The 18,253-nt window shown below is 39.8% G+C and overlaps 2 protein-coding genes across 4 annotated transcripts; one reads left to right on the top strand and one right to left on the bottom strand.

The window, feature by feature from the left end:
* The first annotated feature begins 2,000 nt into the window (after positions 1-2,000).
* Positions 2,001-8,444, top strand: klf4 (Kruppel like factor 4). The gene is made up of 5 exons (XM_086097613.1): positions 2,001-2,353; positions 2,457-2,565; positions 4,432-5,254; positions 5,622-5,792; positions 7,660-8,444. Exons 1-5 carry the CDS (start codon positions 2,349-2,351, stop codon positions 7,833-7,835), a joined length of 1,284 nt encoding a protein of 427 aa, XP_085953739.1. The 5' UTR covers positions 2,001-2,348; the 3' UTR covers positions 7,836-8,444.
* Positions 8,445-8,953: 509 nt separating this feature from the next.
* LOC147161916 (lysine-specific demethylase RAD23B-like) lies at positions 8,954-18,199 on the bottom strand. 3 transcript variants are annotated; one of them, XM_086097616.1, is made up of 10 exons: positions 17,770-18,199; positions 17,106-17,187; positions 15,504-15,583; positions 14,993-15,186; positions 14,873-14,922; positions 12,222-12,349; positions 11,328-11,448; positions 11,124-11,251; positions 10,439-10,615; positions 8,954-9,470 (listed from the first exon to the last, which is right to left on the bottom strand). In XM_086097616.1, exons 1-10 carry the CDS (start codon positions 17,833-17,835, stop codon positions 9,357-9,359), a joined length of 1,140 nt encoding a protein of 379 aa, XP_085953742.1. In that variant the 5' UTR covers positions 17,836-18,199; the 3' UTR covers positions 8,954-9,356. The 3 variants fall into 3 exon arrangements, with proteins under 3 accessions (XP_085953742.1, XP_085953741.1, XP_085953740.1); XM_086097615.1 differs by having other exon boundaries at positions 11,334-11,448; positions 14,993-15,213; positions 17,770-18,195; XM_086097614.1 differs by having other exon boundaries at positions 14,993-15,213; positions 17,770-18,188.
* Positions 18,200-18,253: the final 54 nt, after the last annotated feature.

The following is an 18,253-nucleotide window of genomic DNA, read 5'->3' as shown; positions in this document are numbered from 1 at the left end:
TTTTTTTTTCTAGGTTTTCACACTTTTGTTTATAAAAGTGGAAACAAATGTTAATCTAATAGAAATAGTTCAAATTAATTTTTGACGTCAATAGTAGCGAATGAGTTAATAGCTGCTTGACTAAGTTTATGTGTGCAGTTGTTGAAGGAAAAGCCAAACCAAACCTGTGTGACATCACACATGACACCAGGTTTGAACTCTTGACTTTCGGGGGCCTTATTTTCTTCCGGAAAATTGTACTTTTATGTCACAGTTCCGTTGTATTCGCGTGTCATTTTACTCAGTGGGACACACTAAGCTGCCATCATTGTGTCGAAAGGAGGATGGAAACACAGCAAGACAGTGGTGTCATTTTCTCAGCCTTTATCTCTTTTCACTCTTCCCCCTCACTCCTTTGCTTATTATTGCCATATAAAGCATGGATCATTTTCCAAAAAAAAAAGAAAAAAAAGCATTATCTGTCCACATAAAGAAGCGGGCTACAATGGACGTAGCCCAAATTGAGGAGTATTGTCGGGGTTAAAGCTATTGCGGTGTGTTTACAGGAGACATCCTAATGGGATGTTTAGGCAGATTACCTAATAGATCATGTGTATCCCCGCGGGATACGTTTTCTCTTGCACAAAAATGTTTCTTTCCCACCACTGTCTTGTGCGTGTTGGCCAACAAAAAAGTGGCATGCGTTCAGGTAAACTTAAAAAAAAAAAAGAAGAAAAAAAAACCTGCATTGACACTTCCAGTGTGTCTTGTTGGAATGTTTGTTGACATGCCCAACGGACAAGATCCTGATGCAAGCAGGATGAGCGGCGGAGACCTTTGTTTGCTCTCAAAACTTGGCCAATCGTAATTGTCGCAAAGAGAGACTGTATAAGCGAGCGAGCGAAAGAGAGAGCGAGAGAAAGAGGCTTGTGTTAGCTCACTAGCTCTGAGCAAACACAAGCACTTCAAAACCAGTTCAAACGCAGCACTGCAAAGCGCTCGCAGCCATTGTGATAACTCCCCGGGTGAGTTTTTCCCATGTCAGATTTTCATAACAAACGATTGGAGCTAGTCTTGTGTTTTGCAGGTGGTGGGAATTCTGAATTTCTTTTAACATAACCGTGTCGATCGATACCTGAGATATTTGAACTGTCCTGTTGGATGTGTTTGTCACAAAAAAAGAGAGATAGACGTATTGATATGCAGGTGCAATATTGATATTTTTTCTGATAAAGTATGATTTGGATTTGTATGGTGTACATATATGTACCTAAATAGCAACCTATATACGCAGAAATAATAAAAATGTATGTGTCAAATGTTTCTTTTTTTTTTCTAAACCTTGATTCTAAATTTTGTTTCATTAAATTGCATTAATTTCCACCCTCCCAATGTCCCACCATTTCTCAGTTGCACTGATTCCAGTAGAACTATATATGGATGTAAGATTTTTATTGTTTGGTCCAATCAGATTTCAGCTTCTATGTGCTGCCATGTCACTCTAATCTGCTCAAGCCTTCAAGAATCCATAGTGTGGGCCATGCAACTATAATTACAGAGGGGCTGTTTCTTTAACCAATCACAGATCTAATTCACCTCTCAGGGTCAGAGCTGGCCCTCGTCAACATTTTACTGCCCTCTGATTGGTTGATCAGATCACAGAAATCTTTTTGCTTTCAACTCTGGCTGGCAAAATATAACTGTATCTGCATACACCAAAGCATTCATTCCGCATCAGTTTTGAGTTCAATATATTGAAAAACGTATTTCTCATGTTATTAGATTAATATTGATTTTGAGCTGAGTTTTCTAAAATTATGTGAAGGGGTGGATTTGCCTCCACTGTAAGCAAAGGGAACAAATCTTAACATGGCGCCCAAGGTAAAAGTGTAAATACGGCGGCAAGCGACCAGGTGACGCTCCTGACACAATAAACTCCTCTTCCAAGTAATAACTTTTTACAAGTCTTTAATCACTTTTCACAGGGACGAGCGCGCAGTGCGCATGGGTAACTGTTGCTAACACAAACAACGCGCAGCCTCGCGCTGCTGGTGTTTTGTAGCCCGTTGCCTCGGCAACGGGGCGGAGCCTAGCCGGCGCTTTAAGAGCAACGGGTCCGCGCGAAGCTCCCAGTCCACACGCACCAAGACGCGCTGCCACCGCTCCTTTTGCGCGTGGCCAGCGAGGGAATCCCCCCCGACCTCCCCCCAGCCCCCACAAAAAAAACAGCCGGCGCCTTCGTGTCTCCCCACAACAAAAATAAGAAGTAACCCACGCGTGGGGAGCTTCTTCTTTCGCAGCATGTCTTGACACACAGCAGAACGGCTACTTTTTACCCTCCTCACTTCTTCGAGCAGAATTTCTCGTGAATGAGGTGACTTTTTTTCTTTCTTTTTTTTTTTTTTAGGACCACCACCACCAAGGACTTACAACATCAGGACCAGCACTTCATTTGTCGTTTTGTCGTCTATCTTTAGGCAGCCTCCAAATGACGTGGAGATGGCTTTAGGAAGAACCCTGCTGCCATCCATTTCCACCTTCACCAGCCCCGCTGTCAAGACCAAAGCCATAGGAAGTGCCAACCTAGTGAGTACAAGCTTCCCACTTTCTGGGTACAACAATCTATTAAAGAGGCCGGTTTGTACTTTTTTTTGTCTGTAAAGCAACTACAAGATCCATAACGTTTGACAGCTTGTTCAACTATACTATAACATAATGGCTTAAATCTTTTTTTAAGAACACCAATGACAGGTTAGACGGGTCAATAATAGCTCAAATGATTTTGTTGTCATAATTAGTACGCCAGTCTTTAGAAGCGCTTTAACCCAAATGATGTTTTTATGCTATTAAATGTTTCCCTCAAACTCTATCATTTTACATAAAAACGGGAAAAGCACAAACTTGCTTCAATATATATTAGCATATACCAGATTTCAGTGTTATGTAGGCTATATGCTACAGCTGGTCTAAATAAACAATAGATTGGTGGTCCAATAAGATGTTTGGTCCATAAACTAATAGATATTTCTTGACTTAAAAAGTCACTAAATGATGAATATGAACTGGCATGGCCTGTACACAATGAATTTGGAATGAAAACAAGAGCAGACTTTCAGTTTTGATTTCAGAAACTTGATCAAAATAAAACATTTGCCAATTGAATAGAGTCCATCTATTTATTTAGACATGCATTATATCAGCCAAAATTTATTTGAGGGATTATTTAATCATACTTAAGCATAAATACCATCAATTTTTGGGTAGTCATTTTGTTCAAGATTAGACGAAATATTTTGGAAAGAAACCTCTCCTCTGTTCTGCAATCAGATTACTGCGGATAATAACACTGAACAGATTGCAAAGGCACAACTTTTTGAAGACAAATGAATATTGGTCAACTGGTTGAGTCATTACCGTGATCTGGACATCCGTGACAACAAAGGATTTCCGTTGAAATATTTACAAATATGGATTTAACTCATGAATGATTCCATCTTCTCATATTAAAGCTGAAAGTCTGCTTTTCCAGAGTCCAAGGACTTCAAGCCCTAGTTTGCACGCATTTCTTGATTGATTTGCAATGTAGTGGTTCACATAGCTGACCACGAACGGGATAAACGGGAAGACGAAACCAAACCTTTCGGTTGAAAAGGAGGTCATTGTATTGGGGTACTTCTTTTCTACCTTTGACCTTAGGAACATTTTTGGATCTGGAACTGTTACATTACGGACACATTGGATTCAAACTATCAGCCTGATTAAGTTGTAAATTCTACCTTTACGGACAGCAATTGACCCCAAATGAACTCTGGGAGAACTTTCCTAACCCAATCAGATGCATTTCTTGACTTAAGGTACATTGCATTTTTGGGGGGTACAAAGACTGGTTGAACGAATTTCAAACACTATCGACTTCAAGAGATGAACTGTCTCAAAAAGTAGATTGCTGTACCTTAAGGGTAAAATACGGTACAATAGCTTGTCCCATAGTCATAAATGCCATGGCAACTTATCTCTAAAAAGCCCAAGGTGAAACTAATGTAATCTAATCTATTTACAGACCCTAACCCTGCCAATTGGACACCTTAGACTCTTAGAAAAGGTAGATTGACATACTTTAGGTAAAGTTTCTCGTCGACCTACCATTAGCGATAGCTGTCCAAAGCAAATCTGATATATTTCAGTTGTGGAAACTTAAAACCACTTTGGTTTTGTACCTTGGACTCTCAGGAAAAGGTAGATTGTTGTACTTTAGGGGTACGATGGCTAGCCCCTAGCGTAAAAGATTGCTTTTTTGGGGTGGTACAATTGATTGATGAAGCATTTACCTCTCTAGCAATCTGCTCCTAACCACGAGGGACCCCAATTAATCCTGAATCTCGTCAATAGCTTCCAAGCTGATGTAATTGGTTCACTATCCCGGTCATTAATGCCTCTGTAACTTTCTTCTAGAGATGGAAGGAGGAGCTGTTCCATCTTAAGAGACTCAGTGTGCCAACCGGAAGCTCGGACCCAGACCGTCCAACTGCCACCTGCACCACAAGCCCCAGCATGTCCAAGAAAGACACCGAGCCAGACCTGGACTTGGACTATGACTTCATTCTGTCCAACTCCATGCTGCTGCAGCAGCAGCAGCAACAGCAGCAGCAACAGCAGGACGACATCATGGCGTGCGGTTCCGTCCAGGCCCTGCCGCCCAGCTCGCCCGGTTCCTTTTCCTCCTCGTACCCCCTGCTGCCGTCCCCTCAGGGCTCGGCAGAGTTGCTCTACACTATCCCGGACATCAGTGACGTCTCGCCGTCCGGGGGCTTCGTGGCGGAGCTCATGAGACCTGAACTGGACCCGGCGTACCTCCACCCCACCAGCCTGCACGGCAAGTTTGTGGTCAAGGCCACAGTGGACCTGGCGGAGTACAACCCCAAGGCTGCGTCGGACCGTCCCCCTTCACGGGCGTCACCGCCCTTTACGTGCCACCGGATAAAGCAGGAGGCCCCCAGTAACTGTACCATCTCGCAGCCGATGGACCTGCACCGGCAGCGGCCGTGCCACCTGGAGCTGCACGGCTTCCTGGGAAACGGCGGGCGCTCCGCCATGACGGGCGGCGGCCGCCTGTCCTCGTCCTCGTCGCTGTCCCCGGATCACCCCCTGAGCCGCGAGCACCAGGTGTTGGGCCACCCTCACGCTCACATTCCGCTACCTGCCCACGGATACCACCACAGCTCGCCGCAGGGATACACCGCCTACCCTCAGCCCACCGCCATGCAGCAGTACCAAGGTAGCGCCATGTTCAACATCCGTGCATTAGTTGGAAGAAAATAAAAAGGCAGACACTAACAAAGAGCAGATTGTCAAAGAAATCTTTTTTTAAAACAGGGCCGATACAACATGGTGGCTTGTAATTACAGCCTAAAACAAGCGCTTGAAAGGGATTAAAACCGACATCCCACGGCCTTGGACGCAAAAGCGTCTCTTAATCGTAGAGTTGCCGAAACCAGACCAGATGTGAAGCAAATGAAACGTATTGTTTTTCTTGTACGACTTGTTTTCCACTGGATCTCGCTCTCGTTCTTACGCCGCCTTGCATCAAAAATCTCCCAAAAGCATGACGCGTCCCTTATTTTTAATTTTTTTTCTCAACGCAGACCCCCTCATGGTTTCCAGCGGCGACTGCTTGCCAGAGGAGCCCAAGCCCAAGCGTGGGCGGCGCTCGTGGCCCCGGAAGCGCGTGGCCACGCACACGTGCGACTACGTCGGCTGCGGGAAGACGTACACTAAGAGCTCGCACCTCAAAGCGCATCATCGCACGCACACAGGTAACCAATCAAACACGCAACTCGTTAAGTATTTCTCAGGTATGATAAAAATGTCTTTTTCTGACTTAATTAAAAAAAAAAGAAAAGGAGATTCGACCAGGCAAACCGGAAGAAAACATTTTTGCCATCCAGCATAATAAAAATATAATTTGGGTCTACATTATGCATGTTTCCATAAAAATATATATGCAATGTAAACCATCAGGATATGTATTGCCTTAAAGGGCCATGTATTGTGATACGTATTGTATCATGAGGTTGTTGGCAATACCCAGCTCTCGTACCAACAAAAATGTATTTATATTAGGCTCCAAACGCAGCTTGTTATGTTTTGTAAGAGCAGAGACGACAGTAAATGGAAACGTGGATGTTTTTTGGTTGAAAACAAAATTCAAACACTTTAAGCACTTCAAGCTCTGAAAATATGAAAAAAAAGTTATCCTAAATTTCAAAGTATTTTTTGCTGTAATTTGAAATGAATTCATTTGTGCCACTGCCATATAAGTGTAAAAAGAAGGTAAGCTCTGTAGATTCTAGATTTTTATTTTTTTTTAACTGCTACTCCTCACCCCTTGAGGACACCTGTCAGAATGGTTTGGGAACAGGGTAATACTGCCACCTAGTGGTATCTTACAGCTACTGCTACAGTTGTAGCAACATAGTGTATGTGTATTTATTATTATTAATATTTTTAGGTTTTACGGAAAGCAACAACAGCACGTGTATTCTGTAATTTGGGGATGTACAAACCTTTCCCACTGAAGACATTGTAGAGAAAAATGAAGATGCAAGTGCAACATGCTAAAATCAATACATTATGCTGTGAGCATCCCTAAATTCATCCGGATCATCTGTAGATGATAGGGACCGGGCCTGTAATTGCCATCCATGATTAGAAATGCATTTTGAATACAGAGAGATAAACGGAGTTTTTCCACTAAAACGGGGGGAAAAAATACATATGTTTAGATTTTTAAAATATAGATATTTTAATCAGCAAATATGCAAGTCTGTAGGGGAACTAATTGCGAATATGCAGGGGGCCGCTGTATTAGCTCATACAACATTTAACTTATTTTAATTTAAAAAAAATAAAATATAGTCTGACATCTTGTAATATTCAACTTTTTTAGTAAGAAGAATTAAAAGCATAGTGGTATTTTGTAGTATTATTTGTTTTAATATTAAAAAATTGTGCGTTATCAACATTTTGTACTTATATACATATAATGTAAAAAACAAAACAAATATATATATATATATAAAGTGTGATATTTTAAGATTCAATCTTTTAACCCCAAATAACAAAACCATGTGATATCTTTTAACATTCAACATATTTAAATTTGCATGATTAGAAAATGTGTGTGAAGCATTGCAACATTCAACTTAACAAAAATGATCTTGTAACATTTGACTTGTCAGTGAAATACACTGGAAAATTTAACTGTCTTATTTTTTTGTAATTAAAACTTTTTTAAATTGGAAAAACCAATAGTGACAGACCGATATATAATTTTTAAGGCTGATAAGATATTCGAAGCCGATGTTCATTTGTGATCAGTGAAAAGATCAATGTAAAAATGTTAAATAATAGCTACAAACTTCTGGCACTTGACTTTGTGTAAATGCCTTTAAGGATCGGTTTATTAAACAGCTTTTTAGATTACCAACATGTTAAATTTTCTTTTTTCAACTAACATGCTAACTAAATAACAGTGTAAATAAATATATTATTTAGAATACACTGAACAGAAAGCATGCGGTGGGTCACAAATTTTGGACACCACTGAAATAATTCACGTGGGGACATTTACAATCTTCTCTCCACTGACCTCCATTTTGTGTTCCCCCCCGCCCCAACTAGGAGAGAAGCCTTACCATTGCGACTGGGAGGGCTGCGGCTGGAAGTTCGCACGCTCCGACGAGCTGACGCGCCACTACAGAAAGCACACGGGCCACCGACCGTTCCAGTGCCAAAAGTGTGACCGGGCTTTCTCCAGATCGGACCACCTGGCCCTCCATATGAAGAGACACTTATGAGGAGGGACCTGCAACAAAAAAATCAAAACATTCAAATGACATGCTGTGGCGTTCACGGCTAAAGACAATCAAGACGAGACCCGCGAGCGCGGGTCAGAACGGGACCAAAAACTGGAAGTCAACTTTATTTATGTGACCAAACTCAAAGAAGACCAGCAACTGGAATCTCACGTGGAAAATCTCCAGAGGCCTTTCATTAAATCGCCAACGACACTGTATTAACAACGCATAGATATATTTATACATATTCACATTTCACCTGTCACTTCAGGTATAATGTTAATTAATTTATACCGACTGGTGCTCAGTGACTTTTGCCCAAAAAGGTACCAAAGAAGCGGTGACAAAGTGCCATATATCAAGTGTTTCCCCTCTTCCACACTCAAAAATCAGGTTATGGAGCGGTGAAGGCAATCTGAGAATGCACTGCAAGTCGCAAAGTGCAATAATTTATAAGAAAACCTTCTTATTTTTTATAATGGAAAGAGTGACTCTGAACAAAAAAAAAACACTTTTTTGTTTTTATATAACCAAAATGGAAAAAAAATGTAATATAATCTTGATCTTTGTACATTTGTAGATACAAATAAATACTTTGTTATTATTAAATGTTTTGTATTTTATGGTATAATAAAATGTATTTCAAATAAGGAAACAGGATTTTTTTCCCCCCCCCGACACATCCACAGCAAACATTACTTCTATTAAAAAATACAATAATGAGCAGGGTGCCTGAACTTCATTATAGACTGGACTCCCCAAATACAGTTAAAGTAAAAGTTTGAAATAACCTGCAAATATATAATTGTCATGTGTTCTTTTAATTCCTCCCTCTCCCTCCCTCCCTTCAAAAATAACCACGTTCAACATGATTGAAATGCAATATAGTGACTCACCAGCAGGCTGGAGAGCCGCCTCGTGGTCTCTGTTGCCCTCTGGCGGTACCTTCGTGAAAGCACAGCACTGCGGGCTCATGGGAATAATAGTACTCGTGCATTTGGCACACAATGAACATGTTGTAACTTGCTAACAGTTAGGCGGAGCGCCGAGGTGACAGTGAAACACAAGAATAACCTGAAATAGTAACAAAGAGGTTAAATCGTTCCAATGGAGGCATACACAGTAGAGCACATGGCATTTATTTAAGATTCCATGACAAGTCTATTCTTATGTGTGTAAAGCACATAACTTCAGCTTGCTCACATGCTGATAAGGTTTATGTGGTGGTAGGATCAAGAGGTCCAACAACAAAGATCATTAACAAGTTAAAAGTTTTTAAAAATTAGAAAAAAAGTCAGACTTTGGGTATGTGTACAGTTTACAGCCATTTTAAATCATGTGATTTTCCTTAAAAAAAAAAAGGTGTCATATGAAAAGACAAAAAAAGATCACGACTACTAATTAATCAACAGTGGTGAATTAGATCATTTTGGGGGGGGGGTGAGGTGGCGTAAATGGCTTGTATTCAACAGCGGCAATCAAACATAAGAATTCAAACACAAATCAGAAGTCGGTCGTCTCTCAATCGTCATCAAAGTTCTGCTGTAAAAGGAAGTTGGCGGCCAAATTCTCGTTCTTCTCACACGCGAAGTAAGCTTGTATGACCAGTCCCTCTGGAAAGCCTAAGGCTTTTAACTGCAACACACACACACAAGGGATAAGCACAAATGCGAGACATAGCTACCCGCCATGCGCAGCCAAGCAATAGGAATATACAGTACACAAAATGTTTTACAACAATACTTGACCATATTTGTAAATATATTTTAGAATCTGAGCAACCTAACAGCGAGCTGAGTAATTGCACTTGGGATCAAGGAAAGCTGGAGCCTTTTTGGGCAAAAGCTCGAACTTATTTTGTAGTGGATGATGAGGACGATTCAAAAAAGCATTCATCTTCCGAAGGACCTGTCTAGACATCAGCCTAGCTTGCAGATAGTTTTTCTTAAAAAAAAAAAATCATTTCAGAAATTTTCTATTTCTCCACCAAACTTTTTTTTAAACCCCAGAAATTCTTCACAAAACAAAAAATGGGGGATAAATAGTGAACCCTACCAAAATATATATTTTTTATACTAAATCAATTCTTTAAAAAGGGGGGGGGGGATAAATAGTAGAGCCTCTTCAAAATATTCTTCAAAAAAAGAAAAGGAAAATTGGGGATAAATAGTGACCCTCCCAAAATAGGCTTTTTTTTTTATATTAAAGAAATTCTTTAAAAAACAAATAAAGAAAATGGGGGGTAAATAGTGAATCCTCCCAAAATATATATTTTTTTATATTAAAGAAATTCTTTAAAAAAAAAAAAAAAGTAAAATGGGGGTTAAATAGTGAACCCTCCCAAAATATTTTTTTTCTTTTTAGAAATTATTTTAAAAAGAAAAAAAGAAAAATGCGGGGTAAATTTTTTTCAATTTGTGTGAATATTAAAAAACTGCAAAAATTTTGAAAAACAACAATGAAGACAAAATTATAAAGAAAAAGCAACAAAACAGTAAATCACTTTTTATAAATCAGGGATTTTTTGTTGAATTCCAAATGTGGAGGTTCCGCTGAACGGTGTTCCCGAACAAAGGCGCGTGGGGTTTCCCCCGGGTGCTCACCCTCTCGATTGCTTCCTTCTCCTGCGGCGTGACCTGGATGTAGCTCATGTTGCTACCACTCTGCGAGTCACTCTGTGCACTTCCGGAGCCCCCGGAGTCCTGAGCCATAGACCCGGGCGACTCGGGGAGAGGCTCGTTTAGCATCTGAATGAAGTGCTCCTGGTGGTTGCTGATCTCCTGCGGCAGGAAATGACATTCATTTTAAAAGCAGGAAAACCGTAGAACAGGAAATTGATATGGTTGGGACGTAGGTGATGGTTTGTTGTAGTATAAACAGCTGTTTGCATTTTTTCATTTGAATGACACTTTTTTTCTGGCTTTTTTTAAATTATTTTTTTTTATGAGACCATAGACAAGATGAAGGCTGTGATGACAAGGTGTGACCATTAAAGGTGTGCAAAAAAATCGATTCTCATTTAGTACGATTCAGAATCAATTTTAAATGTCCCAAAATCGATTTTATTTAAATTATTTTATACTGTCTGGCCTTTGTCTGTGTGTGCCTTTATTTGGAGCGCTGTTCATGTTGTACCCGATTTAGCCACTTAGGGGCAGTGTGGTTCCACGCGGTCTAATACACTGTAAAGTTGAAGCCACATTAGAGAGTAGAAAGAAAAAGTCACGATCAAAACCAAGCCCTTTTTTGGCACGAGTCAGTGTAGTATGAATCAATGTCTGCGCTTACCTGCAGCAGCTCAGGGTTTTCCCTACCGATCTCTTGCAGCAGAGCAGGAAGCAGAGAGGCGTTCTGCTGGATCAGGTGCCGCATCATGTGGAACTGTGGCTGATTCCTTAAGAAATTCAGCGGATTATCTGCCAGAACAACCACCATGTCAATGCATTATGTTAGGATTTAACATGAAGTCATTGCTGTCGCAACTTGAGCTACCTGTACCCTGTGAGGTATCCATGTTTTCTGGGTCATTTATATCCCCCGTAGGTCCGGCCGGAGCTCCACTCAATGCGGTATCGGACCCTCTGGCCTGGACCTGGTCCCTGCCTGGGATACCCTGCGGAATGAGAATCTAAACTGTACTGTAAAACTGCTTTTAACTATTTTACCGCCAAAAACGTTTAATGACGTTTACTAAAATCCAAATGAATGCTGCCAAAAACGTTAATTGACGTTTACTACAGAGTTTTTTTTCTCAATGGGCTGTGGAAGTTGAAAATCACAAACACACATTAACTATGGCCAGCAGATGGCAGCATTGTATGTCTTTTCAATGTTCTGCCGGTGTATGCAATTGCAGTGAAACATAACCGATATAATGAAATATAACGTTTTCAAGGATGACGTGAGTGATCAAAGGCTTTGTCACATTAGATCTAATTCAGAGCGCCACTAAACCAAAAAATATTTGCGACAAAGTCACTGTTGTGCAGAAAATGTATCTTCACAAAAAGCTCGTTTTCTCCTTTTCTTTTCAAATTTTGCTTAATGTCACTCAAATGACCTATTTTCAAATACCGATTACTAAAGAAGAAGGTAGAAACATACTTTTTTTTCCAATGAAAGAATGGAACGCAATCTTTCATTTGATACGCAGCATGTTTGTGTAGTCAAAGTACACCATATTCCGTTTGCCTTAAAAGAAGAGTTAAAATGCTAAAAATCAACTGGCGCTTTTGGGGTTTGTTTGTGAATACAGCAGTTAAGTGTCTGCTGCTAAAACTTGACACTGAAGATGATTTAAAAGTGACATCGGTACATTTTTGGTATGCATACTCCAACCGAAGGGAACATTCAGTACATTCTTGTTGACGGACTGTCAGTTCTTACCGAGAGCAGGTACTCCACGGCTCGGTCGGGGTTGTTGAAGCTGGCTCTCAGCGCCTCCACAACCTGCTCCCTCTCGTAGCCCATCAGCATCATCTCCGTCACCATGGCGTCATACGATGCGCCCGTCACTACAACGTAAACAAAAGTACGACTTTAGTGGTTGGCTCGAATGTTCAGGAAAACGTGTTTTAAATGCATGGATAAAAGGGGTGGGAATGTTTGAATGTCTCACGATTCGATTCCGATTTTTGGGTCTGCGATTCGATTCAGAATCGATTTTCGGTACAAAATGATTTTATTGACAATATTTTTTGCGTCAATCTATAGATGTGCAAGGAATTGAAATGATCTACTCCAGTCTGACTCACAAATGCTAATTAGCGCGCTACTCGCGGCACTTTTATCACTCAAAAGAACGGCTCCACACTGCAAATAAACAACTTTTATTGGAATAACTTGATTGTGACTTTTTCCTTCTACTCTCTAATGTGGCTACAACTTAGACCGCGTGGAACCACACTGCCCCTCAGTGGCCAAACCGGGTACAACATGAATAGCGCTCCAAATAAAGGCACGAACAAAGACAAGACAGTATAAAATAATTTCAATTAAAACGATTTTGAAACATTTAAAATCGATTTTGAATCGTACTAAATGAGAATCGCGATTCTTATGAGAATCGAGTTTTTGGCACACGCCTAATGGATAATACTTACTGAAGGTCATTTCAGCCAGCATCAACCGATCAACTACGTAACGCTGCTCTTGTGCAGTTGGCGAGCGTTTCGGAGTCATGACATGTTCCAGATCCGGTATTGACCAGCTTTTTTTTGTTAAAACAAACATGACTTGTCTCTTCTGTGACTGGTGTCATGCATTTGAGTCCATCTGTTAGTATTGTTTGGAAAGATAGATCACCGAGTGAAGATGTAGAATTTTTACGCTAGCCACTAGCTAGCTGGCTTGCTTAACTCATCCACTGCCATTGACTGCTATCGACGTCAAAAATTCATTGGAACTATTTCTATTAGTTTAACTTTTTTTTTTCCACTTTTGTTGAGTATAAAAACCTAAAAAAAATTATTGTACATTTAGAGCAGATATAAAATGTGTGATTAATCGTGAGTTAACTATTGAAGTCATGCGATTAATTACAAATAAAAATTGTAATCGCCTGACGCGACTTAGATTATTAAAAATTCGGGGCGTCAGGCGATTAAAAATTTTCATGTAATTAATCGCATGACTTCACTAGTTAACTCTCAATTAATCACACTTTTTGTTTCTGTTCTAAATGTACAATTAAAAAAATCTAGGTTTTCATACTCTTGTTAACAAAAGTAGAAAAAAAATGTTGAACTAATAGAAATAGTTCAAATGATTTTTTGACGTCTAGAGCCGTCAATGGCAGTGAATGAGTTAACAGGACACAGCTAGAGGTGGGACTGACCTACTTTTTGTGATATTTGACAAGTACACCGACTATAAGTCGCGCTAGCTAACTTTGGGAAATACTCGAGCTTGTTACACATATAGGGCGCAAATTGTATCGCTCTCCTTCTGTTTCTCCTAATGTATTTGGGCTCACTTGGTTTGTTTTGCTCTTCTGACTCTCAGGCATTATCGCTAAACAGCTGTCTTTGATTTGCTTTTAAGTCCCATCGGTTGGTGAGGACTGGCAAGGAGGATCAAAGGCTGAAGACGCAGACTGCTCTGTTAGCTGCAACGTGCACGCTTGACAGTTCAAAGTGTACTGTGGAGTGTTAGATTTACTGTTTTACATTAGTGGCTTTTGCGTGGCATTAATGGTGACAGTTTGGACTTGTGGCTTTCACTGGGATTTTTCTAAATTTCACTTCCAAACAAAACCGAGGCCCTCCAGCATCACGGAACAGATTGTGTTCAAATTTAACTCATTCACTGCCATTGACGGCTATAGACGTCAAAAATCAATTGAACTATTTATATTAGTTCAACTTTTTTTGTTTTTTTACTTTTGTTAACAAGAGTATGAAAACCTAGGGGAAACATTTTTACATTTCGAACAGATATAAAATGTGTTGAGTTAACTAGTGAAGTCATGTGATTAATTACGATTACTAATTGTAATTGCCTGACGCCCTATTTTTTAATAATATATATATTTTTGTTTTTCTTTTTTAAACAATAAAAGATTATTAAAAATTAGGGACGTCAGGTGATTAAAAATGTTCATTGTAATTAATCACATGACTTCACTAGTTAACTCAACAAATTTTATATCTGTTCGAAATGTAAAAATGTTTTACCTAGGTTTTCATACTCTTGTTAACAAAAGTAAAAAAATAAAAGTTAAACTAATATAAATAGTTCAAATGATTTTTTGACGTCTATAGCCGTCAATGGCAGTGAATGAGTTAAATTTGAACACAATCTGTTCCGTGATGCTGGAGGACCTCGGTTTTGTTTGGAAGTGAAATTAAAAAAAATCCCAGTGAAAGTCCAAACTGTTTTTAATTTTTTTTTTTATCTGTTCTAAATGTACAATAAAAAAAAAGTTCTAGGTTTTCTTACTCTTGTTAACAAAAGTAGCAAAAAAAACGTTAAACTAATAGAAATAGTTCAAATGAATTTATGGCAGTGAATGAGTTAACAGGATAACATGGCCTTACCAACATTTGAACCAGCCTCGTCCATTAAGTTGCTGAAACTCTCCAGGAGCCTGCGAAAGACAGCAAAATAGTGTGAGATCCACAAAACGCAGGACATTACAGCCATTTTCATGCGGTTACCCAGTTGAGGGAGAAGCCGGGTTGGTAGTGGAGTCCGCAGCTGAAGCCGAAGCCGAAGCCGCCGCAGCAGCAGCAGCAGGAGGTCGCCTTGCTTCTGCTTGGCCGTCCGCAGGAAGTCGCACGGATGGATTGCGCGACGCGGATAATGGTGTCGGAGAAGGCGCCGTGCCGCCCGTCGACGTGGCTGGGGACGGCTGAGATGCAGAAGGGGCCTTTTTAGGCTTCAACACAAAAACACAAATTTTTTTAGAAGTTTCATACATCCATTTCCTACACTGCAGGCGCAGGTGAGCAGGAGCCTATCATAGATGACTTGGGTACATCGTGGCCCGCAAAACAGCTACTCACACAAATGGGAAATCTCAAGCATATTCCATGAACATAAAATGCATGCTTTTGGAATGTGGCAGGAAGCCGGAGCATTAGTGGAGAAAAAACCCACCAAACATGCTGGCCTGTTTGATATTTCATTATTTATTAGAATATTACAAGAAGAGAAAAATAAGCATACCTTTGTCACCATGACGACCACAAAGTTCTTTTCATCAATTTTATATTCTTTGAGCACAGAATCATCGCTGAGGATTTTACCTGGGGGGCAAAAAGTCAAAAGAAATTCACATAAATTCAACCGAATTTGAAAGGGAAAAAAATCCACGATATTGTGTTCTTGGGGACTCTATAAATGTCTATTGTACAGCACAGTGGTGCCTTGAGATACAAGTAACAGCGACCAAACTTATTTTGAGATACAAGCCGTCATTCGGCCAATTTTTTTGCTCTGACTTGTAAGCAAAAAATTCGAGAAACGAACGATGATAGCAGTAAATGAACTCGCCTCACTTTACAACAAGCAACAGTTTGACAAATGTCGCAAAATTTGTTAGAGAAGAGCCTTCAAGCTGTTTATTTGACATCAGGCACGTTGGTTGGACAGCTAAGGGTCTTTCGTGCACCATTTTAAGTCAGGCAGGTAATTGAACAGGCAACGGTCCTAAAAAGGAAAAGTATTGAGTCTGTTGGTTGTGGGCAGCGGTTTTCGCAAAAGTTACGATCGTGTATATATACTTTAAGCGGCGACATTACTGAGGAAAAGAATAGTAACATAACAATGTCAATCGTACTAAATGAGCGCTGAAGCTTTATAAATCGAAGCTGAGCCATGCTACTGCCCCTGGGAGATCCCAGAACTTTTTGGTAGATTTTTAAAACAAAGATGTCTATTGACTAAGATTATTTTTTCCCCCTGATATTTAACGCACTAAAAGTTGTTGAATAACCATATTCTTAACTCTTTGACTGCCAGACGTTTTCAGAAAAGGGATGCTGTGAGTGCCAGCCGATTTAAGCATTTTGACTCATCTTTCAAGGTCGCCATTGTTGCTTCATCAGCCATTGTCCCCGCTACACTCTAGCTCCGCCTCACGTCTTGTACTGATGCCCACCCAATCTTGTGCAAAGAGAGTCATCGCTGCCATCTAGGGGCCAAAACGAGTCATTATACTAACTAGATCTGCTTGATACTTTCAGCACAGCTGCCCAAGGCTTTCATCCACCCGTTTCCCAAAAAAAACAAAAAAAAACATAGTGAACGTCTTTTAACGTCCTCGGCGCCCCTCCGTAGGTTTTTACTAAACGTTATATAACGTTTATGGCAGTCAAAGAGTTAAAAAGTAAAAACAATTAAGAGCTGGAGTTTTTCTAAATTTTGATGCCGATATTTAATAATAATATCGGCTCCAAGTATCGGTTATCGGTGTCCTTTACTACCAATAATCTGTATCGTATCGGTCCTTAAAAAAAAAACATATCAGTCTATCTCTAATGTCTGTATTATACTGACCACAGGTGGCCAATTGAATTGAAGAAAAAAATTATGGCTATTAGCGGGTGCTATTTTTCTTATTAAAGGCGGGTTAATGGCATTTACACAAGAGATCTGAGTGTATTGAATTACAAGCATGGTCAGGGAGCAAATTTAACTCATCTCTCAAAGCACAACCGTATATTGAGAAATAAGAATAGATTGTTTTTAAAGCATAACATCAAAGGATATGTTCTTCTTAAAGACTAAAGTGCGACAAAATGTTCTAGTAAAAATTGAATACTGTACCAGCATAGATTAGCTTCTGCCCGGCAACAGGGAAATTGTCCTTTCCCTTCTCTTGTTCAATCCTCTTTTTTAATGTAGTCACCTTTAAGTGAAACATTACATATTCATTTATCGTTATACTTTTGCACAATGGTATATGCCCAGCCACAACTTTAGGTACAAGTTACAACCGACATTTATTTAACGTCATCCAACAAACGGTCCAAAGTATACTTTGTAGCCATAAACTGAAGATGAAAACTCATTTAACGATGGAGTCGTTGAACCAAAAATTAACCTGAAGTCACTCTGGATCAATGTCTCTTCTCATCTAGCTAGCCCCTTTATTAAGATGTTAATCAAATGTTAAAACAAATCCATTTCATGCAGATCTCCATATAAAAAAAAAAAGTATTTTAAAACTTAACGTTATGTATAAGACTCGTTCATTATAGGGGAGAGTCATTGGGTTTTATTCACATTGGACAAAGTAGTGGGCTATGGCTAAATACGCACAATCGTGACTATCAATTCACGTAAAACGTGAGCTATACAAATTCTGAAAGGCATGACACAAATACTATTAGCTTTTTAAACCATACAAAGAGATGGTTTACGAAAAATGGTGACATAAATAGTCTTGCTCCAGTCCCCCGCATGATACCATGAATGTTTACACTCCTACCGTCTCCTCCTCGTCGATGTCGATTTTGAACGTCTGCTGTTGTAAAGTTTTCAAAGTGATCTGCATTATGGCGGTGTAGTTATATCCACAGACCCGGTGTAAAAGCGATGTGTTAAACTTGCAGGACTCTGTGATCCTTTCGCTGTCACATTACAAACTGTCAGCCGCCATGCCGCTTTTGCGCCACTCTTCTTCGACGGTTAATGCACTCTTCTTCTGTGGTTTTCTGTGTCCAATTTTTTATCTAGTTCATGTATTTACAATTTTTAAAAAAATGCGTGATTAAAATCAGATAAGAACATTTGGCATAAGGAAACTTCATAGTTTTGAAAAAAAATAAAAATAAAACGTTAACGTATTCGTTTTTGTCAGTTATCTGGTTGGTATTTTTTGTTGTGTTTTTAGATGGACTGTTGCATTCGGTTAAACTGGGACATCTAAATACTCGTGTGGTGTGTGCTCATCTTTGTCTGCTTAGGTAAGA

This window comes from Leptonotus elevatus, chromosome 15 (genome assembly GCF_054856555.1).
Source record: "Leptonotus elevatus isolate MCC_2025b chromosome 15, RoL_Lele_1.0, whole genome shotgun sequence".
NCBI classification, from domain to species: Eukaryota; Metazoa; Chordata; class Actinopteri; order Syngnathiformes; family Syngnathidae; genus Leptonotus; species Leptonotus elevatus.
Note: the sequence above shows the minus strand (reverse complement) of the source record. Positions and strands in the feature narration are given on the sequence as shown.

What these genes read in the sequence shown, in the direction of transcription:
- klf4 (XM_086097613.1), top strand. An exon ending in CCATAGGAAGTGCCAACCTA is followed by an intron (nt 2,566 to 4,431) that starts GTGAGTACAAGC and finishes ACTTTCTTCTAG; the next exon opens with AGATGGAAGGAGGAGCTGTT. An exon ending in CGCCATGCAGCAGTACCAAG is followed by an intron (nt 5,255 to 5,621) that starts GTAGCGCCATGT and finishes TTCTCAACGCAG; the next exon opens with ACCCCCTCATGGTTTCCAGC.
- LOC147161916 (XM_086097614.1), bottom strand. Translation starts at nt 17,835, where the DNA reads ATGCAGATCACTTTGAAAACTTTACAACAGCAGACGTTCAAAATCGAC. An exon ending in TGGTCGTCATGGTGACAAAG is followed by an intron (nt 15,214 to 15,503) that starts GTATGCTTATTT and finishes TTTGTGTTGAAG; the next exon opens with CCTAAAAAGGCCCCTTCTGC. An exon ending in AAAACCCTGAGCTGCTGCAG is followed by an intron (nt 10,616 to 11,123) that starts GTAAGCGCAGAC and finishes TTCCTGCCGCAG; the next exon opens with GAGATCAGCAACCACCAGGA.